General features: G+C 33.7%; 1 protein-coding gene across 2 annotated transcripts in view; it reads right to left on the minus strand.

The window, feature by feature from the left end:
* Positions 1-24532, minus strand: part of LOC101897309 (breast cancer anti-estrogen resistance protein 1) — a 175561-nt gene that overhangs the window by 74064 nt on the left and 76965 nt on the right. The window contains exon 1 of one of the 2 annotated variants that reach the window (XM_059118949.1): positions 19408-20806. The exons of the other annotated variant lie outside the window; for it this stretch is intronic. Within the exon in view, the coding sequence (XP_058974932.1) occupies positions 19408-19482 (75 nt within the window). The 5' untranslated portion in view covers positions 19483-20806. Of the gene's footprint in view, positions 1-19407; positions 20807-24532 lie in introns of those variants that run through there. 2 annotated transcript variants of the gene reach the window in all.

A 24532-nucleotide genomic window follows, 5' to 3' on the forward strand; every position in this document is an offset into this window, starting at 1 on the left:
CTTTAAACTATAATTATAATCATAGCGTGTATGATTGAATTCTCCCATAACAACTTTTGTTATGCTACTAAATTAGCAAAGTGGTGTAGGATATCATAAAGTCGGCCCCACCCGACTTTAAGACTTCCTTTACTGGTTTTTACTTGTTTATATTTGCAAGGATTTTATTTTGGTTAATCACTTTACGGATCATAAAAAGATCATTAAGAAGCTATTGAGCTTTTTAAGATTTTTGGAGGGATCTTGAATGCTCTTTTTAGGCTTTTTGGGGAGCCATTAAAGGATCGTGCCTATTTTATAATTTTTGAGAGACAGTAATGGACCTTTGGGCTTTTAAGATTTTCTCCTTTCTCCATCTTTTTAAAGTTTTCTAATTTTGTTTCTTTTTTTTTTGTCCATGAAATTTTCCTGTTCTTTTAAAAAAAAAAACCCCATGGGACTCTTTTTTCCTTATTGACTCATTAAGGCTTCTTTTTCTAGAGATACAATTACTATATTTCCAATAAGATTTTAGAAAGTTTATGAGCTTTGACCCAGACCTTTTTCTCTCTGGTTAGATTTTGTTATATTTTCCATTGTGTGGGTTTTGATCATTGGAGCTTTTAATGTTATAATGTGGGTTGTAGGTTGAAGGCACTAAAACACACACCAATTCATTAAATACAAATGGAGTGTAGGGCGAGATGTTCAAAAGATCATTCCCATAGACATGATGGAATTTTTTCTCCAAGAAGACATTATCAAAGAATGCATATCTTTTAGATCATTTCAATCCAACACTCAATTTGATGATGTAAAAGATGGGGAGGGGGGGAACACACATCTAACATTGTTAGAGATGATCATAAAAATTCTTCTTTAATTTCGATTGTTCCCAAATGTGAGTGAATAAACACACACAGATAGAAAAATTGGGGTTTTTTTTTTGTTAAAAAAATTCGGTGTGAATTAATTTCACTTGAAAATCGCAGCGGCATGGATCGATCAGTCAAACACATTATTATTTTCTTGTATTACAAGCACGCGTTTGAGTCACACAAAAATAAAAAGAAGAAGAGGAAGAAGCTGTAGAGAAGACAACAAAATAACCATGTGTGACGTTTTTTGTTTGGTATTGGACGTTGTTGTAATAGCTTTACATTAATTCCCTTGGCCTCCCCAAAATATTTTTTATTGCTGCCGGCCATTCAATCAGACAGCCGTTGGACCCTCAGGCATTAGTCATCAGCTTCAGATGGTTTGCATCTCATCTCATTTGTGATGCTGGGAGATTATGGCATTTATGTGTGTGTGTGTGTGGATGTATGACTGTACTGGGGCCAAAGGTATGCTAAGGGTCTCAGTGTAGTGTTATAAACCAACAACAATTCTGTGACGTCAATTTTAATTCAGTTTTCTGCGTTTAAACGGACATCTGTTAAATTTTCGAGGAAATTTTCTTAAAAATATAAATTAAATGGAGTAATTTAATGCAAGCCAACAACCATCATAAACTTCGTCATCATTATTGCAATGGGAGAAGGCATTACCCAAAATAAATGACCTTCATTTGAAAACCAGTTTAAATGTGTGTGTGTTTTTTTTTTGTGAATGGAAGGAAATGAGTTTTTAATGAAATTTAAGTCACTTAATGTCCATGTCCACCATGTGGATGATTATTAATCATATTTTTGTCCATTGCTTAATTTTAATATAAGACCTTTTGGGGAGGAAATGTTTAAAGAGAATTTGTGGCTCGGTAAACCATTTTGTGTCTGTGACCCTTAGCTTAAATATTTTACTTTTTTCTTTGATAAATCGACAATTGTCAATGAAATAAATGTATGTGGGGCGTGTTTTGTTAATTAGAATAACATGGGATTTTCCTCCAAATTAAGATGTGGTGTTTAAAAATGGCATCGTTATTCCAATTAATGGTAAGGGCTGGGTTAAAAAAATTATTACAAGTCCAAGAGTTTCTAAATAGCAGTAAAACATTCTCACGCCATAAGTTACAATTTTCCTACAGCTTTTATAGAAAATTAATAAAAACAATCGTTTTGTAGCCCTCTGAAAATTAGAAAACAACGAGGTAAGAAATCCACAAGTCGTTGACAATGTTTAAAATCCCTTAAGAACCTCTACTATTCTTTAGATAAAATTAGGGCTCCTCTACAAATCTTGTAACACTGACCCTCAAAAATGTGAAAAATACAAATATCCTATATAAATAATCAATAAGATTTAAAAAGATCTACTAGGCTTTCTGGGGGCCTTCAAAACTATTTCTTAAAACCCAGAAACAATTTTTGCTCGCCTAAGATATTTAAAAACAAATGCATAAGTCTTTCATGCTTCCACAAATTTTATTTTTATACAAGTAAAAAAAAGTAGTAAGTCCGAACTAAGGGTAAAGGAAACATAAGAATCGATTATGACCCACAAATATTAATTTTTAAACATATTCATAGGAAAATGTGGCAAAATCATCAAAATACCAAGTATCGGGAGGTACCGCTATATGGGGCTACACAAAAACTTGGACCTATACATGTAATGTTTCGCCACCGTAGCTAGAACCCATTATGACCAACAAATATCAATTTTAGACAAATCCGTGGAAAAATGTGACAAAAATCATCAAAATACCGAATATCGGGAGGTACCGTTGTAGGGGGCCTATACCAATTTTTTCGCCACCGGAGCTAGAACCTATTACGACCAACAAATACCAATTTTTAGACAAATCCGCGAAGAAATGTTGCAAAAATCATCAAAATACCGAATATCGGAAGGTACCGTTCTATGGAGCTATACCAAGACGTGGACTTATACATGCAATGTTTCGCCACCTGAGCTAGAGCCCATTAGGACCCACAAATACCAATTTTTAGACAAATCCGCGAAGAAATGTGCCAAAAATCATCAAAATACCGAATATCGGGAGGTACCGTTATATGGGAGCTATACCAATACGTGGACCTATACAAACAAGGTTTCGCCAAAGGAGCTAGAACCCATTATGACCAACAAATACCAATTTTAAGTCAAATCCGCGAAGAAATGTGGAAAAAATCATCAAAATACCGAATATCGGGAGGTACCGTTATATGGAGACTATGCCAACAGAGAGACAGAACGACAGACAGACGGACATCGTTAAATCGACTTAGAATTTTAAGCTGATTATGAATATATATACTTTATGGGGTCTACGGCGAATATTTAGGGATGTTACAAACGTAATGACAAAGTTCTGAAACTTTAAAAATACTTTGACTTATGGACGACTAAAATATATTTTAAGAAATCCCTAAGCTTCTAATGGCCTTTAGAAATATTTTTTTTTTAAATTTCCACATTCTTATAGACGCTTAAAATCATGAGTTTATTGTAGCCTTTAGAAATATTTTTAAAATACATTTTTTTCCACGGGCATTTTCCTGAATCTGCCAAAATATTAAAAAAACATCATGAGTTTCTTGTGGCCTTTAGAAATATTTTTTTAAATATAATTTTTTTTTAAAACTTCACTCGTTTCTTTTTAAACCTTTCAAAATATTACAAAAAAATCATAAGTGGCCTTTACAAATATTTTTAAAATATGAATATTTTTTTATAAATCCACGAGATTCTTTCTGAATCTTTCAAATAATTAAAAATAAAATTTTGAGTTTTTTATGGCCTTTAGATTTTTTTTTTTATAAATCCACAAGCTTCTTGCTGAATCTTCCAAAATATTACAAAAAAATCCATGAGCTTCTTTTAAACCTCCACTTTATTATAAAAAAATCAATACACAAGATTCTTCTGAACCCTAAAAATATTTTAAAAAATCACCCTTGTTAATCTTCAATCTGAAAAAATATTTTAGCTTGGTAAATCTCAACCATGTACAAAAATAAAATATGGGGTTTTAATGGCTACTAAATTTGTTTAATAATAATTCATAGGAGATCTGAAATCTTTTTTGCCATTCGTACAATACTTTCTATGGGTCACCTGTCCACCTTAGAAGCCATCTAATCAATGTTGTCATCAGAAAGATATTTGAAATAATTTGCGGTCTGTAAAAAAATAAAAATAAATAAAACTATGATAACCAAATTCGCGTAGGAGCCCCTGAAGTGAGCACACTCTCATCAAAAATCTATTGGCGTCTGTCACAAAATAATAACTTAATTGGTTTTATTTTCTCTGTACTCTACCGAACAAGTGTTATTGGGAAAAAAATATCATTCAATTCCAAACAGCATTTAGGTAATTAAATTAAAAAATTGTTTTTAAATGAAGTGGACTTTGCGGTTTATTGGAAACACCACAGCTTTTTAACCACCACCACGCCATGTAGTTTACAAGGGTGTGCTGGGTATTTGTGTCGGGCGCCAAATCGCTTAAACGAATTGAACACTTAAATTTGAGGATTTGCGTGCTCTCTTTCGCTCCACGCTCAAAACAAATGGTGATTAGTTTTTGAATATTTAAATATTTCTGGGAAAATTAAATGACTCGCTTTTGTTTTCGATTTGAATTTTGGCTATGGTTTCAGAGAAGAAAAAAAAAACGAAACAACAAGGGTAACGAATTCATATTAAAGCGTTTAGTTTTGGAAGTATGAAAAAATAATAACATAAATTTCGATTTTTGCTATATTGGATTTGAGTCTTTTGATTGTTGGCTGAAATATGAAAATAATTTGAATACACGTTCAAACTTCTCTTTAAAGTACTAAGGAGTAAAAAGAAGGTAGGGTTTAATGAAGTATAAAATATGGGCCTTTAAATCTAATTTATTATAGAAAAAATTTTGATATAGAAAAATTCCTTAAATAATAAGTTCGACGCCTTGGTTCTAATTTAAAGTATTTTTCTGAGGAGAAATTTCACGAATACACGTTCAAACTTCTCTTTAAAGTACTAAGGAGTGAAAAGAAGGTAGGGTTTAATGACGTAGAAAATATGGGCCTTTAAATCTAATTTATTATAGAAAAATTATGGATATAGAAAAATTCCTCAAATAATAAGTTCGACGCCTTGGCTCTGATTTCAAGTATTTTTCTGAGGAGAAATATCAGAATACAACATTAAAACGTTCCTATGCAAATTTCTCATTTGTTTGTTTTTAGCTGCAATGCCTAAAACAATAAAAAAATTCCGAAATCTCTAACCATGACCATATGCTGCACATTTGTAATTATGATAGCAGCCTCCGCCATTGTGTTTTGGTTATTAATTAAAAACTATTTTTGTTTTTAATAGCTGATAATTAACTCAAAATAGCTGGAAGCTAATAAATCTTTTTGCTGCCAATCATCCGCAAATATAAATTCAATTTTAATTTTTAAACCTCAACAATATTTAATTTGGTTTAATTTTTATTTATTATGGCTAAATGGAAACGTCATTAAATGCCCCCACCAAAAACGATAGTCCCACATTGGACCCACTTCTCATCCTTGCGTTTTTACTTTTTTGCACATCATTTTCCAACATATGTGAGAGATGTTGTCATAATTGAATTATATTTAATTAAAAATTAATTATCTGTATCATAATCATCGGATGCATGTGGCATTTGAGGTGGCGTTATGAGGCGTTATGAGGTTTTTAAGTTTTTAAATTTAAAATATTGTGGGGAAAAAATTCTAAAAAATTTGCAAATTCATATAAAATCTTACAAAAAAATTAATAAATAAATAAAAATAAATAAATTAAATAACCTAGAGACTTTCACAAAAAAAACTTTTTTGAGTTTTAGAAAAAATGCAAAGAATCTTGTATGGCCCTTATGACCTTTTCAAAGACATTTTGTTATCCCCTTTTTATACCCTCCACCAAAATATGGAGGTTATTTTAAGTTTGTCATTTCGTTTATAACACCTCGAAAAATACCTTATAGACCCCACAAAGTATATACAGGGGGGATGAAAAAACTGCAACCAAATTCAGACTGCTGTCATTTCTAGGCCATTCGTCCGACAGCTGTTAAAATTATTCCAGTGACATCTCATTATATTGTTTACAAGCGTACAATAGCATTTTGGTGAGAATTTTCCAGAAAATAAGTTATTCGTGATGGAATTCAAGCGTGATATTGTGATTTCTTTATATTTGGCTGGAAAACCACAAGTGGCTATCGTTAGGGCACACCAGCATTTAAATGTGAATAAATCTTTTGTGTCTCGTACCATCGCTCGTTACCGTGATTCTGGGAACGTAGCCCGACGTCAAGAGAGTGGACGGAGGAATACAGAAACATCAGCAGAAATGGTTCGAAAAGTAATGAAGCGACTTGATCGAAACCCACGTCGCAGTGGCCGAAAATGGCTCGTGAGCTGAACATATCGCAATATTCCATTCGGCAAATATTGGAAAATAAGCCATTGAAATTCCAAAAAGTGCAAGAACTTACACCGCAACAGAAAGAAAATAGACTCAGAAGAGCTAAAGAGTTGTTTCGCTTGGCCGAAAGTGGTGAACTGCCGAATTTGGTTTTCTCCGTCTCCGATGAGAAAACATTCGTTATCCAGCAGTTTGTAAACAAACAAAATGATCGTGTTTTCTTGCCAAAGAGGTCAGCTGAATATGTGCACCTTCGGTTGGCCACCAGAACTCAAGCGCCGGCCATGGTGATGGTGTGGGCCGCCATAACAGCCGATGGTCGCTCTCCGCTCGTATTAATCGACCGTGGCATCAAAAAAAATGCCGAATTTTATCGCGAAAATATTCTGGAGGGTGTATTAAAGCCTTGGGCATGGAAACATTTTGGCCGCAGACCTTGGACATTCCAACGGGATCGCACTCAGCACCATCGCACTGAGCACGCCTCACCCAAGAATGGTTACAAAATTAGGTTCCTTGCTTTATTTCCAGCGCATAATGGCCACCGAAATCTCCGGATACCAATCCGTTGGACTATTGTGTCTGGAGTATTTTGGAATGCAAGGTTGGCACTAAAAATACCAAAGTGTCGATCACCTCAAGCAAGCGCTTCGCCGGGAATGGGTCAAAATACCGCAGAGCAACATTCGGGCAGCGTGTGACGGTTTCATTGGCCGTATGAAGGCCATCATTCTTGGAGCCCTTCAAAATATCCGTGAAAAATATTGTTTTTTACATATTGTCATTCAAACTTATTTCCAAACTAAGGCACTAAATACGTAGAGTCGCTTAAAATACTTCCAAAAATATGGTCCTTCAAAAATATTTACAAACCAAGTAAACCACGGATATAGTCTTGTGGTTCAAACCCATTTATGTCTATTTCGTTTTTTACATAATGCTTTTTAATACTGCAAAAGTGTTATCCTATATCGTTGCCCATTAAATATTTTCCGATGATAATGGAAACTCTAGCCTTATACGAAATTTCGGATGGATTGGATTTTAATTGGACCTGTAGAGCAACTGTAAAAATTCTAATTTTCGTCCGTTTCAACCCCTTAATAGCTTGTGAACATCTTCAAAAACAATAGCCTTTTATTCTGACACTAACCTGATCCATTCGAAAAATTCCGTGAGGATCGAACGATAGTTTATAGGTCCGTTTAAAAATATGTATGAAAATCCTGGAAAAGTCCACGTCCTGCAACAATTAGCATTTAAAAAAATCACGATTATAGCTTTGGGGACCTGAACATTTTTCCACTCCTTATATCATTTTTTTTTAAATTCAATTTTTTGTTCGTCCTTCTCCGACGGAAACAACTTTGTTGCAATTAATAAATTACAGAGCAACATTTATGTCTGCTTAAAGATAAATTATTGCTTTTCATTCTGTATTGTTGTTGTTTTTGTTATTGTTGTAATGCATTTTCTGGCATTTGCATGACCAATCTCTGTGTTTTTGTGGACAAATATAGACAAAGTGGCAGAGATTTATCAATCATTTAAAATCAAATAAATTGGCCATTAAAGCCAGGCTCCAGGCCAAGAACCAGATGAGACTCGAGAAATGTCAAGGCAATTTGAGAAAAAGGGGGAAATGCAGATTTGCAACTTTAAAGAAAGAAAAACGCAGACAATTAATATCAATTACACACTTCCTTCTCAAAGCTATGGTGATGCTGTTGTTGGTAGTTGTAAAGATAGATGGTTGGATGGATGGATGGTTGGCTTGGCTGGTTGGATGGATGGATGGATGGATACATGCCACTTAACAACACATCAAAAGAAACACTTATGGTCATAAATGGCATCACTTCTTGGATTACCGTCTGTCTGTCACATCAGCTTGGCCCCCTTCACCAGTTGTCTACCACCTCATTTCGTTGAGGAAGCTACCACAGAAACCTCACAAGTCGGCAAACCAACTAAAAGTCTTCAGATTTCAAAAAAGCTCAAAAAAAACAGAAGGCAATAAAAAAGAGATTTATTTAAGGCCCCCTCCTGCCACTCTCTCTCTCCTCCTATGAAATTAAAAAAAAAAAAAACCTAAACTAAAGATTAAATTCTTTTGGTAAACTATTTTTTGCTTCTCGTTCTTTTCATTTGATAAGAAATGCATTACTAATTTGTTTTATATCTTATCGTCGTCAGTGGTACTTCATTCTCAGACGACGAGGCTTATGTGTGTGTGCGTCGCACTCCTCTTCATGTGTCAAGAATTTCGGATTAGAATCTGTGTGAGTGACAGAACCACAGTGATGTGTTGTGTGTGTGTGCGCCGAATGGCCTAAAAATTTCATAACTATTGGGCAATAAATCCATGTAATTTGATATTAATTCCCATTTTATTTGTTCGCTTTAATTTTTGGGAAATGGAGATAAAAAGCGAGTTGCGCTTTCAAAATGCTGGTTGGAAAATGGGAATGTATGAATGTTTGGAATATATGATTGATTTACTGGGAATTGGGTTATTGTAAGCTACTAAAAGAGAGGAATGCTGCTACTTCTTATGGGTTACCCCTATGAGTTTTCTGAATAAAGTATGACACACAGTACATTGTGATTTTATTTTATTTTGTTTTTTTTTTTGGAATTTTTTCGAGCGATTAATTTTAAATATTTTTGTGTGACTTTTTGAGCACCAATCGTGTTTTTAAAGGCCATACAAAATGCTTTTAAAAATTGCAAATATCAGAAAACGTTTAAGCGACTTTCAGAGCCATCTTCAGAATCACCAAACGTGGATTTTTTTAACGTTTTTCTAAATCCCTCAGAGCCAACAAATCAGAATTTTTTACGCATATTTTGATCCACAATTCTTTTTTTTTAATATTTTTTAAAACCACATACCATCTAAAAAACCTTTTATATTTGGCCTTTTCTTATTAATATTTATAACTGATCTTCACAGCTAAAAATAGCTGAATAGCTGAAGAGTCTCAAGCCCACAGAAAGTGAACTTTTTAAGAATATTTAATTGTCAAAGACCTTCTGAGCTAAAAAATTGTTCTATAATATTTGAAGAATATTTTGTCATGAAACTACAGAGCCACAAATCAAGGATGTGTTTAAGAACATTTTTCGATTACCTTCCAAGCTATAAAAGTTGAATTTGTTATAAACATTTTTTTTAAATCTTCCGAGCCACAAAACCTGATTTTATTGGGAAGGCCTTCAGAGTCCAAAAACTTTGATTTTGAAATGAGTTTGTTATACATTTTTTTTTTAAATTTTTTCAGAGCCACAAAACGTGAATTTATTCGGAATATTTTTCCAATACCAAAAACGAAGATTTTGTAAAGAATGGCTTTAGGACCTTTAGAAAATCAGATTTGACTTTTTATATATTTTTATATTTTGAAGGGTATTAAAGGACGTGGATATACTAAGGAAGATTTTTAAGGAAATTTCAGGATGCGGATTTTTTAAAGAATACTTTTAAGGATGTTTCAGGACGTAGGTTTTTTTAAACATTTTTTTGCAAGAATAATCCAATAAGCAGATTCTTTAGAGAATATTTTTAATGATATTGCAGGATGTGGATTTTTTAAAGAATATTTTTTAAGGATATTTCAGGACGTGGATTATTTAAAGAATATGTTTTATGGATATTTCAGGACACAGATTTTTAAAGAATATTTTTAGGATATCGGAGGACGTGGATTTTTTAAAGAATATTTTTTTAGGATATTCCATGACGTGGATTTTTTAAAAAATATATTGTAAGGATATTTCAGGACGTGGATTTTTTAAAGAATATGTTTTATGAATATTTCAGGAAGTGGATTTTTTAAAGAAAATAATTTATGGATATTTCAGGACGTGGATTTTTTAAAGAAAATATTTTATGGATATTTCAGGACGTGGATTTTTTAAAGAAAATATTTTGTGGATATTTCAGGTCGTGGATTTTTTAATTAAAATATTTATGGATATTTTAGGACGTGGATTTTTTAAAGAAAATATTTTATGGATATTTCAGGACGTGGATTTTTTAAAGAAAATATTTTGTGGATATTTCAGGTCGTGGATTTTTTAATTAAAATATTTTATGGATATTTTAGGACGTGGATTTTTTAAAGAAAATATTTTATGGATATTTCAGTACGTGGATTTTTAAAAGAAAAGGATTTTTTTTAAGAATAGTTTTTAGGATATTTCAGGACGTGGATTTTTAAAAGAAAAGGATTTTTTTAAGAATAGTTTTTAGGATATTTCAGGACGTGGATTTTTAAAAGAAAAGTATCATTTTAAGAATATTTTTGGGATTTTTAAAAGCAAAAGGATTTTTTTAAAGAATATTTTTTTGGATTTTTTTGGTTATTTCAAGACGTGGATTTTTTGAAGGATATTTTTTAAGGATATTCTAGGACGAGGATTTTTTATGGAATATTTTTTTAGGATATTTCAAATGCTTTTAAAAACTGTAAAACGAGGATTTTTTTAAGTTTTATTTAAGGTACTCGGCCTATTCTAAAATATTTTTAAGGCGTTTATTTTTCAAGAATCTACACAAATTCTATATTTTGAAAAATATTTCTCCAGAGTCCTTCACAATATATTTTCCAGAATCTTTTTTAAAAACCTATGGTTTATATAGGTTTTTAAAAATATTTTTTCAAAAAAATTATATAAAAAATAGAAAATAAAATTAATAATATTTTACCATGGACCTACCCAAAACATGGGTTTTAAGAATATTTTTTCAAGGAACTTCTTAGTCACACCAATTCCACACAGGAATACTTTTTCTCAACTCTCTAACTAATGCATTTAAGATAAAAAACTTTCTTTTGTAGATTACAAATCTTAAAATGTCTTTCGGCATTTCATCCTTTATCGCTTTCTTCAAACCCTTCTCCTTCCCTTTCAAATTCCCATTCTTGGAATATCGGCAAACTGTTTATAGTTTTAGTTGCATACTACCTATCTCAGACTTCATCTCTGTTTGAGTTTTGGAAAATGAGAAGAATGATGACAAGAATCATTTCTGTAGACAAATAGAAACCAAGACACCGCTATGAGCCACAAGAACACGGCCAGCAACAACAACAATTTAAAACAATGATCTTTTAAAAGCCAGATCCAATTACATTTGAGTGTTTATTCATCAAATAAAATGTTGCCTTCTTGTGCGTCTTCTGATGCCACTTCTTCTTTTTCTTCTTCTCGTTTGATGAAAAGTGTCCATTTCCAGGGAAGAGTTAACATGTAAGTGTGTCTGTCTGTGTTTTGGCAGACATTTAGATAGACAGTTGGTTATGTGCCTTAAATTTTCCATTTGACGGACAGTGTGGAACGGTGTTACATCTGCTCTAATGTCAGCAGCTAATCATGGTTTATGTTTGGTGTGTGTGTTTGTTACTGTATATATGTATGTGTTTGATTTCCATGATACTCATACTTGGAGATGATCTAACTATCCATTTAGCTAGCCATTCATCCATCTATCATGTACACACATTTTTACAAATTTGCATATTTTAGCATGTAGAGATTTGTAATAGACGTAGATAATAGATGGGTTCGAAAAATACATCGGTTGAGAGATATGATTGAGAGTTTTCAAAAATTATTTTTAAAGGACTATAACCGGGGATTTTGAAAACCAAAATATTATTTTTAGAGACAACCAGAAATATTTTCGTGGATTTTTTAAAAAATATTTTTCAGGGACGTTGTTTTTTAAAGAAAATTTTTTGGGGACGTTGTTTTTTTAAAGAATATTTTTTAGGTACGTTGTTTTTTAAAGAATATTTTTTAGGGACATTCAAGGACATCGAATTTTTTTAATAATATTTTTTAATTATACAAAAGAGTATTTATTAAGGTGATTCCAGGACAAGGATTTTTTAAATAATATTTATGAAGGATATTCCAGGACATGCATTTTTTAGAGAATATTTATTAAGGAGATTCCAGGACAAGGATTTTTTAAATAATGTTTATTAAGGATATTCCAGGACATGCATTTTTTAAAGAATATTTATTAAGGAGATTCCAGGACAAGGATTTTTTAAATAATATGTATTAAGGATATTCCAGGACATGAATTTTGTAGAGAGTATTTATTAAGGAGATTCCAGGACATGAATTTTGTAGAGAGTATTTATTAAGGATATTCCAGGACATGAATTTTTTAGAGAATATTTACTAAGGATATTTCAGGACATAGACTTTTAAAAGAATATTTTTTAAGGATGTGGATTTTTTAAGAATATTTATTAGGGATATTCCAGGACATGGTTTTTTAAAGAAAATTTATAAAGGATGGTTTTTGAAAGATTTGTTATTAAGGATATTCCAGGACATGGATTATTTAAAGAATATTTTTTAGTTACGTGTTGTTTAAAGAATATTTTTAAGGACATTCAAGGACATAGAAAATTTTTTTAGAGCGTGGATTTTTTAAAGAAAATTTATTAAGGATATTCCAGGACATGGATTTTTTTAAGTATATGTATTTTTAAAGAATATTTATTTAGGATATTCTATTAATGCATTTTTTGAAGAATATTTCTTATGGATATTTCAGGACGTCGATTGTTTAAAGAATATTTTTTAAGGACATGGATTATTTAAAGAATATTTTTAAGGACGTGGATTGTTTAAAGAATATTTATTAAGGAGATTCCAGGACATGGATATTTTAGAAAATATTTACTAAGAATATTCCAGGACATAGTCTTTTAAAAGAATATATTTTAGGGACGTGGATTTTTTAAGAATTTTTATTATTTCAGGACGTCGATTGTTTAAAGAATATTTTTTAAGGACGTGGATTGTTTAAATAATATTTTTTAAGGATATTCCAGGACATGGATTTTTTAAAGAATATTTTTTAAGGACGTGGATTGTTTAAATAATTTTTTTAAGGATATTCCAGGACATGGATTTTTTGAAGAATATTTTTTAAGGATATTCCAATGCATGGACTTTTTTAAAGAATATTTATAAAGGATATTCCACGACATGGATTTTTTAAAGAATATTTTGTAAGGACGTGGATGTCAAAAAAAATCATAAATTTTCTCTCTATTTAACCGCTCTAATACATGTATTTAAGTATGTGTGTACGCCTAAGTATTCTAAAATCTGCAAATGTCTAATAAATGGTTAAGAAGATTTTATGTTTTCTCTGCTCCTTTTAAAGTTTGCTTTTGCCAACAATATTCCCCTGTCTACACCATGCAATAGAATTATCTGTCCAGATAAATGAGCGATGACAGCAAATGTTCAGATGCCAGCCATGTAACTGTGATGCCTTCAGCCATCACAAACACACACACACACACATATATGTATGATTTCCTTCTAGAGATTGACCAGTTTTGCCTATTCACTTGGAAAAAATAGATATGGTAAAAAAAATGCAAGAATGGATAGATGTGAAGTTAAGACCACCACGGTATTGAGGTACATAATATCGCAGCTAAATGTCGGATCTTCTTTTCAAACCTAATGCAGCCGGTGAAGATGATGAGCATGGTTGGCCAGCCATTCGAACATTTCCGTCCGTTGAAATGTTTGTTTCGCATAAAATGAAGTGATTCTTGTCTTTTGATTTTCCTATTTTCTTGAAATTGCCACATAAAGGTCCGGCTGCACTTCATGTGTTGTTGGCAACTAAAGAACAGATTCAGAGCATCATCCATCCGTCCAATATGCAGATCAGTCAGGCCTATCATTGACCATTATTAGTATTATTAGAGAGTGTAGGTATGTTATTTGAAATGGCGAACAATTCCTCAATTACACACCATTTAGTCGTTACATTAAAAACTCGGTGAGTGAGTGTGTGTGTGCGTATGTCCATATGCCGAAGCTAGCAGGCCAGCTAGTCAGTTTGCCATTGGCCCCATTGATGTGGTGGCCTGATCTCTATTCAAATTTGCAAAGATGTTGATTAATCTTGTCAGTCAGTGTGTATGAATGGTGGACAATAGGAGGAGGCCTAGGCTAGGCAGTTTTCATGAAATTGAAAGGGATTTGAATGAAAAGATTTAAAGTGGGCATTTAATTGATGTAATGGGGGGGAATTAAAGAGATTTATTTTGCTTAAAAATTGACCGTTAAGAAAAAAGTGCAAAAGGCAATGACACTTTCAACAAAGAATGGGGAAAGTAAAGAAAGTTGCATTTGTGCTAGGTTTGTGATAAAGAGGTGGTTTTGGAACTGTGTACTGCAAGTGATCGGAAGGTACTAAATAGTACAATGTGGTATTGGGTGAACTGATTTTGCTAGAAATCTGAAACTTGATATAAGGGTGGCTGTTTATGAGAAGCCGGGCCATATGGAGGTGGTTTCGGAAACATGTACCATACATGTACGAAAAGCACTAAATGGTACTTTATATGGAATTGGGTGAAGGGATAGGGATAAAACTCTAAAATTTTTATAGTTAGATTTGCCTATGGTATCTGTGTTTGAAATTGTGTGGTGGTTTAGAAATGCGTCCTCTTTTTGTACGAAATGTACTAAGTAGTACTATATTTGGCACAATTTGGTATTGGGTGAACAGATAGTGCTTGAAATCTGAAAATTGGTAATTGGGTCGATGTTCATGAGTAGCCTTGACAAGTGCAGGTTCTTTTGGAAGTATGTGTTATAATTGTACGAAAAGTACTAAATGACACCAAACATGATCTTGGCTGAAGGGATAGAGATAAAATTCGGAAATTTGATATTTAGATTACTGATGATATTTGAGCTTGAGATTTGGCGTTGATTTTGCATATGTGTACTATAATTGTTTGAAAAGTGCCAAGTGGTACTACATTGGGTACCACCCCTGGGCGAAGGTGTGAAGGTATAGGGCTGGAAACCTGAAATGTAATATTGAGGTATCGTTTGGAATCTGCGATTGAGATTTGGAGGAGGGTTTGGAAATGTGTACTACAATTGTAGGAAAAGTACTAAATGGTACTCTATGTGCAAAAAAAAAAAAATATTGCCAGAACGGATAGTGCTTGGTATTAGGGTCGATGTTCATTAGTAGCCTGGACAAATGGAGGTAGTTTCGGAAATGTATACCATAATTGTACGAAAGGTAATGAAAGGAACTATATTTGGTATTGGGTGATGGAGTAGAGATACAACTCTGAAATTTGATATTTAGATCATCTGATTGTATCTGTGTTTAAGATTTGACGGTGGTGTGGAAATGCGTCCTCCATTTGTACGAAAAGTACTAACTGGTACTAAACCTTGTATTACGTGAAGTAATAGAGATGAAATCCTGAAATTTGTTTGTATCTGGAATTGAGATATAGAGGTGGTTTAGGAAAAAATTGTTATAAAAAAGGACTAAGTGGTCGGTCCGTCTGCCGAAATCATTCTAGCTTCCATACGAAATGTTATGGGTTGATAACATTTTACTCAGATGTGTTTTTAGGTCAAGAGGATTGTTTTAGGTCAAGAGGATTTTTGGTATTGGAAATAGGCTTTATATGCCCACGTTTTGGTATAGACCCCAGTTTGTGTTCCCAATACGTAGGTAACCTCCTTGCAGGGAACTATGCATATAGGTCCAAGATGTGGCATAGCTCCCATATAACTTTACCTCCAGATATTCGGCATTTTATTGATTTATGTCACAGTTTTCATCAGAATTCTTTCAAATTGGGCACATGGAGTTCTCAATGGGTACAATCTCCTATGGCAAGAAATTTCCTGTACATACCCACGCTTGCGTATGGTCCCCATATAACGGCACCTCCCAATATTCGGTATTTTTAAGATTTTAGATACATTTTTCAACCGAACTATCTTCAACTTGGTGTTTGGAGTTCGTAATGGGCACCTTCTTCTCTGGCCGACGAAGGTCCACATTTTCGCATTGGTCTCATATAACTGTAATACCAGATATCCGATTTTTTTAAATTATACCGGCATAATTCAAAATATTTTACATTTTGCAAGTCCCTTCCAAATGGTGAAGGGTATAAAGAGTACGACCCGGCCAAACTTAGCTGCCTGCTTTTTACTTGTTTTATAATAATTTGTATTCGTAGAACATTTTTATAGCCCTTACTGGCATCTTTTATTATTCTGTGTTGCTTTATTTTTTTTTTCTTTTCTTTCCATATACCACAGAGATAAGATTCGCTGATAATGTCTTTGCTAATATTATATATAACGACCAGCAGTAAGCAAATACCCATAGACAAACAAAAAGCCATGTGACTCACATCGAACTGCCGCTGATTTTGAGGGTTATAATTGGCAAAGCTATTTCCGATAAGCCATTGACCAGAAAAATATGACTAGAATATTTTTTTTTAAAAAAGACTCATTTTTTTGCGGGAGATAAGGGTAAGGTTAGTTATTAAACTATTAAAAATACAATTTTTTGAAATATCGGAAATATGAAGCATTTGAAAAGAATAGATGATAATTGCAGATTGTGAAAAGATGGCCATGGTTTCAAAAAATAGTTTGAAAGTACAAAAATGCAGTCGAATGAAATCAAAGGCCTACGAGACACTCTTAAGGTGGGAATACATAAAGCGCTTATCTGGCGGGCTTAAGTCATCGGCTGGCTTCTTCGGAAATGAACAAAGGAGCATAGGGCCAAATTGGCACTAAGTCAACCTAAAACTCCTTTGTTCATCTATGAAGAAGCCAGCCGGTGACTTAAGCCAGCCAAATATGCGCTTTATGTGTTTCCACCCTTAGTCTTCAATCTATGCCTTAGTTGATAGATTTTTCATTTCCGAAATTTAAAATCGATTTTTAATTGATTGCATTATATCGAAATTCGACTTTTTTGAGATTTTCAACCATGGTTTAAAAATATCGTTTGAAATTGCAAAAATACCATCATCATAGATTTGAAAACTCAATAGAGAAAATCGATGTTCAAATAATTGTGTGAAAAGTACTCAATAAGAAAAGTTTATAATCGATATCGGCTGTGATTTTAAACGACTAAATTGGAAATCGATATTTCGATCGAAAAGATTGAGATCCTGATGGCGGAAGTCGAATGAAACTGAAGGTCGTCTTATGACCTCTACGATGCATTCATGCCCCTAATCTTTGTTTTAGTTAATAGATTTCCCTTTTCCGAAAGAAATTGAAAATCGATTTTTAGTTGATTGTAATAGGTCAAAGTTCGATTTTTTTTATACCCTCCACCTTGAGACCGAGGGTATGTTAACTTTGTCATACCGTTTGTAACATCCTTAAATATTCGTCGTAGAAAGTATGTGTATTCATGATCAGCATAAAATTCGAAGTCAATTGTCTATCAGTCCGTCCGTCTCCCTGTCTGTCCATCTGTTGAAATCACGATACAAAAAAAAAAAAAAAAAAAAACAATTGGCACACGAATTTCAATTGTGTCTAGAATGGTTGGTATTGAAATTGAGATATATCGGTCCACGTTCTGGTATAGCCACCATATAACGGTACCTACCGATATACGGTATTTTTATGACTTTCGCCACACTTTTTTTTTACCGATTTGTCTAAAAATTGGTATTTGTAGGTCTAAATGGGTTCTAGCTCCGATGCCGGAACATAGTATAAATAGGCCCATGTTTTCATATGGCTCCCATATAACGGTACCTCCCGATATTCGGTATTTTAATGTTTTTGAAACAGATTCCTCCACATTTGTCTAAAAAATGGTATTTGAAAGTAATAATATGTTCTAGTTCCCAAGGCGGAACATAGTATGTATGCGTCCATGTTTTCATATGGCTCTCATATAACGATACCTCCCGATATTCGGTATTTCGACGATTATTTGATAGATTTTTGTCTAAAAATTTGTATTTGTAGGACATAATGGGTTCTAGTCCCGGTGGCAAATATTGTGTGTATAGGTCCACGTGTTAGTTTAGCCCCCACAGAACGGTACCTCCCGATATTCGGTATTTCGATAATTTCTGCCACATTTTTCCAGGGATTTGTCCAAAAATTTATGTTTGTAGATCATAATGGGTTCTAGCTCCGGTGGCGAAACATAGTATGTATAGATCCACGTTTTCCTACAGCCCTCATATAACCGACCGATATTCAATATTTTGATCATTTTTTCCGCATTTTTTCATGGAATTGTAGTTTGTAATGGGTTCTCGCTCCGGTGGCGGAATATTGAATTTGTACGTCCATGTTTTCCTATAGCGGAAAAATGGTCACATTTAGCCCCGAAATTATTTCAAATTTGGTACACAACAATCCTTGAAGTTTCAAATGGTCTATAGAGGGTCCCGTTTTCGTATGGCTTCCTTATAACGGTCTCATCCATGTTATGGTATTTTGAAAAGTTTAGCAGCTTTATCCAAACGGTCTTATTGGTATTTGTGGTTTAAAGTGGAACACGTTTGAATTTAGATAATTTTAGATACAAATGTTTTTCTCACCCAATGGCGGAGGGTATACAAAAAGGCCCGGCTGAACTGCTGCTTTTTATTTGTTTTTAGGCCAAAGACTTTAAAATGTACTTTAGAAAAAAAATTAAAATTGGTTTAACCAATTACTGGAGGCAAAAACCGGCTTTATGCGTGCCAAGTAATTTGCTGACTTAAATCTACTACTACTTCAAACTCTTCTCGAAATTAGCTGAATTGATAATTTCCTTTTAACTTCCTTAAGTACCTAGTTTAGGCAGTGATCATTTACGTATCGGCAGAAGTAACAAATTTAAATGGCTAAAAAAATATTTTTTTTTTTTCAAATTTGGCTTAACTCTAGTTTGGTAAAAAATCTAAGATTTTTTTCGACAAAAAGTCAGAGGTCGGTATTTTTACCCTGATTCCGGGAAACTATTTTTTTCTTATGGGGCCCCAGAGTTTTGACCCGAAAGTCCGTGTTTAAGACCCATTTGTTGGATAGGTATTTTCATAAGCTTCCAAACGATATCTCTATTGTCTACCTATCTATCTATATAATCTCTGGTCCCGGGTCCGTCCCCAAGAAAAATACCCAACTCTGAATTTTGTTTTTTTGAAAAAATCGAAACACATTTTGTTGTTTAATTCTGAGAAAATTCAATATTAGTCATGACACAAAACAAACAAATAAAAAAACAAACCTTATTGATTTTGGTGGGTCTTGTGACCGGTACATCATAATCCAATGAACAGTAACCGCTTGATTTATCCAACATTTTGATGAGAATGTGTGTGTGTGTTTGGGTTTTTGGATTCAAAATAGGAATTTTTCGTTCAAAAATTGTTTCACCGAAATTCTGGGAAAAACACTTGTGTATTGGGAAGTTTTGAATTTCTTTTGCTTTTAAAAATCTACACAAACATGATTAACATTTTCATGGTTGATTGGAGATTTTGGTTTTTTTTATTTTTAGAATCTTCTTAAATTTCACAAGGATTTGATTCGAGCTCTCTTTAAATATATTTAATCCAGGACAATATAAATAAAGGAACTCGAAGAATGTTAACTTCACTTTTTTTTTGTTTGGTTTTCAAATTTTTAGTGATTTTTGCTCTCAAATCTGAGGATTTTGTTTCAATTTCATTTTTCGCTCTCTCAGTGTATTGATGTTGTTAAAATACCAAAATTTCGATTTTTTTGTGGAAAAAACACAATATCACGTTGTTTGTATTTCAATCATGTTTTCTTCAATTTTTTTTCCTTGGTCTGCATTTTTTATTGTCTTCGTTGTCAGATTTCTTTTGCAAAAACAAAACAGGCGACTTAAATCGCATTTAACACAAAATCAAGTTTGAAACAGACACACACACAGAAAAAATATATACTGGCAGAATATTGAAATACAGCACACACAGCAGGCAACAAAAGATCGAACGATGATCATCAGGCAAATATCAAAACATCATCATCATCGTGGTCGTGGTAGACGGTAGAAAAGGTTTCTCAAAAATTGCCAAAAATTTAACAAAACAAAATTTTCGGATAAACAACACAACCGACAAATATACGAATAGAAGAAACAATAACAAAAATCTGCTGGACCCGCTCACAAAAACCGCAAATGATGGACAGAGCGACAAACAGACAGACACAAATAGCCAGTTAGCTTCACTTCAATCCGACGCCAGGCCAAAAAGGTACGTGAATGTGATCACCGAATTTAAGATGTAAGACGTTCGTATCTCTTAACTTGGCTTTCGACTTCAAAACAAAGTTTTGTTGTTGTTTTTTCGGCTGAATATTTTTGCACTAATTTTTTTGTTTTCTTATTTTTCTAAGCACTTTTATTTCCTTTAGATAAAGACTTTGTATCGTTGTTGTTTTTTTTTCAACAATTTTTATTTGTTCACCTCGTTTTTATTAGCTTCAATTCATAGCTCATTTAAGGTTATTATTTTTTTGTTAGTAACTTCTTAACGTATTTTGTTTTCAACACTTGGTTATTTTGTCGTAAAATAAAATCGAATGAAACTTATCGTGTAAATGACATGGCCGGGTTTTATCGTCCGCACAACAAACCGTAATCCAGCAAGTTTCTCGCAGTACTAAGTTGTCTACTGCTGCAGATACATTTTGTACGCAGTGTGGTTATTCGATGTTGAGATACATTAAATGTTTAGATATTTTTTTGTTTACCTGAAATGTTGCGGCAACATGTTGCCAAAGAGAAGGGAATGGCCAACCTTTCTTTTGTTTTGGCCCCTTGCTAGAACACAAATATACATATGTTGGGAATTTTTCCAAATGGAAATTCCGGAAATATCTATCTTGTTATCTTAAGGACACACATAAACAATATCGAGATAACATCTATTCAACAGGTAACTTGGTTGGCCGCCAAACTGTGTTGGGATTTTATGTAAGTGGACAAAAAAGGGAAATAATCACATCCTTGACAAGAATTTCCGAAACTCGGTTTATGTCGTTTGATGTTTTACCTTAAAATGACGTGAAAATGGGAAAAAGGATTCCCATTGTCAAATAAATCCTTTTTCTTTTTGGGATTGTTTTTCAAAGGAATCAATGAAATGACAATAAGTTAGTGTCACACAAATGTGTGTGAAAACCATACCATACCCAATTCTTGGTATTGAAAAAATAATGTAATACTCGTAATAGGTATTTATGGGACCCTGGAAATTTCCTCAAAGGGTTATTTAGTGTCATATTTGTTTTTTAATGGTGGATTTTTTACGTCATGCAGAGAACGAAAACTTTCAGACTTACAATGTTTAATTCAAGTTTCACAACTTAACCACAGACACCAACAGTGACAGTGACTACAGGATGAGATGAAAAAACTGCTACCAACTTCAGACTGCTGTCATTTCTAAGCCACTCGTACGACAGCTCTTAAAATTATTCCAGTGACAGCTCATTATATTGTTTACAAGCGCAAAAGCATTTAGGTGAGAATTTTCCAGTAGAAAATTTTCGTGATGGAAGGAAGTGGACAGAAAAAACAGCAACATCAGCAGAAATGGTTCGAAAAGTAAAGAAGCGACTTGATCGAAACCCGCGTCGCAATAGCCGAAAAATGGCTCGTGAGCTGAACATATTGCAATATTTCATTCGCCAAATATTGAAAAATGAACTCGGGGTAAAACCATTCAAATGCCAAAATGTGCAAGAACTTACACCGCAACAGAAAGAAAATAGACTTAAAGGTGAACTGCCGAATTTGATTTTCTCCGATGAGAAAAAATCGTTGTATAGCAGTTTTTAAACAAACAAAACTATCGTGTTTACTTGCCAAAGAGGTCAGCTGAAAATGTGCACATTCGGTTGGCCATCAGAACTCAAGCGCAGGCCATGGTGGTTGTGTGGTCGCTCTCCGCTCGTATTAATCGACCGTGGCATCAGAATAAATTCCGAATATTATCGCGAAAATATTGTGGAGGGTGTATTAAAGCCTTGGGCACGCAAACATTTTGGCCGCAGATCTCGGACATTCCAACAGGGCTCAGCACTCGCCATCCAAGAATGGTTACAAAATGAGGTTTCTCGCTTCATTTTCAGCGCACAATGGCCACCAACATCTTCGGATACCAATCCGTTGGACTATTGTGTCTGGAGTATTTTGGAGAGCAAGGTTGTCACTAAAAAATACCAAAGTGTCGATCACCTCAAGCAAGCGCTTCACCGGGAATGGGCCAAAATACCGCAGAGCAACATTCGGGCAGTGTGTAACGTTTTCATTGGCGTTTTCATGTAAAGTTATTCTAAAATTTGATTCTATTTCCGACATTTGTTGCTATCATTCAAAAAATTAAAAAATAATGTTAAAAGTATGGCGTTCGACTTTGTTGCAGTTATTTTATCTCACCCTGTATATGAAATTTCGGGATCTCAACACTAGACATTCACTCAATACCAAATTTATTAACATTTAGTACTTTTCGAACTATTAAAGTACAATTACGATAGATAGATACAAACAAATGGTACCATATTTAGTACCATTTTACACAATTAGAGTACGCCTCTCCAAAACCTACTCCTCCTCTCAACCAAATTTCGATATTGCAGTTCTTTCCCTTCACCCCAATACCAAATTTAGTGGCACTTAATACATGTCGTACAAATATAATACGTATTTCCAAAACCACCTAAATATATCAATCACAGATACCAGCAGATACCTCAATTTTAAATTTCGGCATTTCAACCCCATCTCTTCACCCAATAACAAATTTAGTACCATTTAGTAGTTATCGTACATATATATGTGACCCATTTCCAAACACCGCCAAATCTCAAACATAGATATCGTCAGTAATCTAAATATCAAATTTCAGAATTTTATATCTACCCTTCCACCCAATAGCATATTTAGTACTATTTAGTACTTTTTGTACAATTATAGTACACATTTTCATAACTGACTTTATATATCCAGACTACACATGAACAGCGACCCCAATTCCAAATTTCCGATTTGTAGCACTGTATGTTTATCCGATTTCCAATTGTACCAAATATAGTACCATTTAGTATTTTTCGTGCACGTTTGTACACATACCCAAAACGACCAACAGGCATTTATTATGCGAATGTGATGAAATTTTTCAAACAAAGTTTGTTTGGCCCAAGGTGATAATCGGATCAGATTTGGATATAGCACCGATATATACCTTCAACCGATTTCGGGCTAATTGTGCACCAAATGACCAATTTCAGTCTAAAAGTCCTGGATTTTGGTACATCCGACCGAATTTTGTCTAGAAGTAAGTACCTCGAATTCGGAGAAAATCGGTTCAGATATAGCTATAGCTCTCCCACATTCGTAATATGCACTCCACAAGAATGATGTTTGGTATCAGATAATAGATTGTATCAAGATCGGTTCTGATTTGGATATATCTTCAACCGATTTCGGGTTAATTGTGCACCAAATGGCTAACATAAGTCCAAATGACCTAAATTTTGCATTACAATTACATCCAAAGTTTGCACACAGGTTTATTTTTACAGTAGGCAGGTTAAGTTCGTAAATGGGCCATGTAGGTCCACGTTTTCATATAGCCCGCATATAACGGTACCTCCCGATATTCGGTATTTTGATGATTTTAGCGACATTATTCACCGCAATTATTTCAAATTTGGTATTTGAAGTTCGAACTGGATACTACAGCCTAAGACAGAAAATTGTCTGTTCAGGTCAACGTCTTCGAATAGCCCCCATATAACTTTACCTCCCGATATTTGGTATTTTGATGATTTTAGCGACATTATTAATCGGAATTGTTCAAAATTTGGTATTTGAGGTTCGCAATGGATAGTACAGCCTAAGACAGAAAATTGTCTGTGCAGGTCCACGTCTTCGTATAGCCCCCATATAACGGTACCTCCCGATATTCGGTATTTCGATGATTTTAGCGACATTATTCACCAAAATGTTTTCAAATTACGCATTTAGAGTTCGTAATGGAAACTCCAGTCTGTGACAGAAAATTGTCTATGCAGGTCCAGGTCTTCGTATAGGCCCCATATACCAGTACCTCCCTATATTCGGTATTTTGACGAGTTTAGGTACAATACTCACCGAAGTTGTTTGAAATATCGTATTTGAAGTTCGTAATGGATGCTACAGAATATGACAAAAATATTGTCTACGCAGGTTCAGGTCTTCGCACAGCTCCGACATAGCGGTACCTCCCTATATTCTATACTTTGATGATTTTAGCTCCATTATTCGCGTTTATTTCAAGTTCCGAATTTGAATTTGGTAATGACTCATGACAAATAATGCCTGTGTGGGTCCA

This window comes from Musca domestica, unplaced genomic scaffold (assembly GCF_030504385.1).
Source record: "Musca domestica strain aabys unplaced genomic scaffold, Musca_domestica.polishedcontigs.V.1.1 138, whole genome shotgun sequence".
Classification (NCBI taxonomy): domain Eukaryota; kingdom Metazoa; phylum Arthropoda; class Insecta; order Diptera; family Muscidae; genus Musca; species Musca domestica.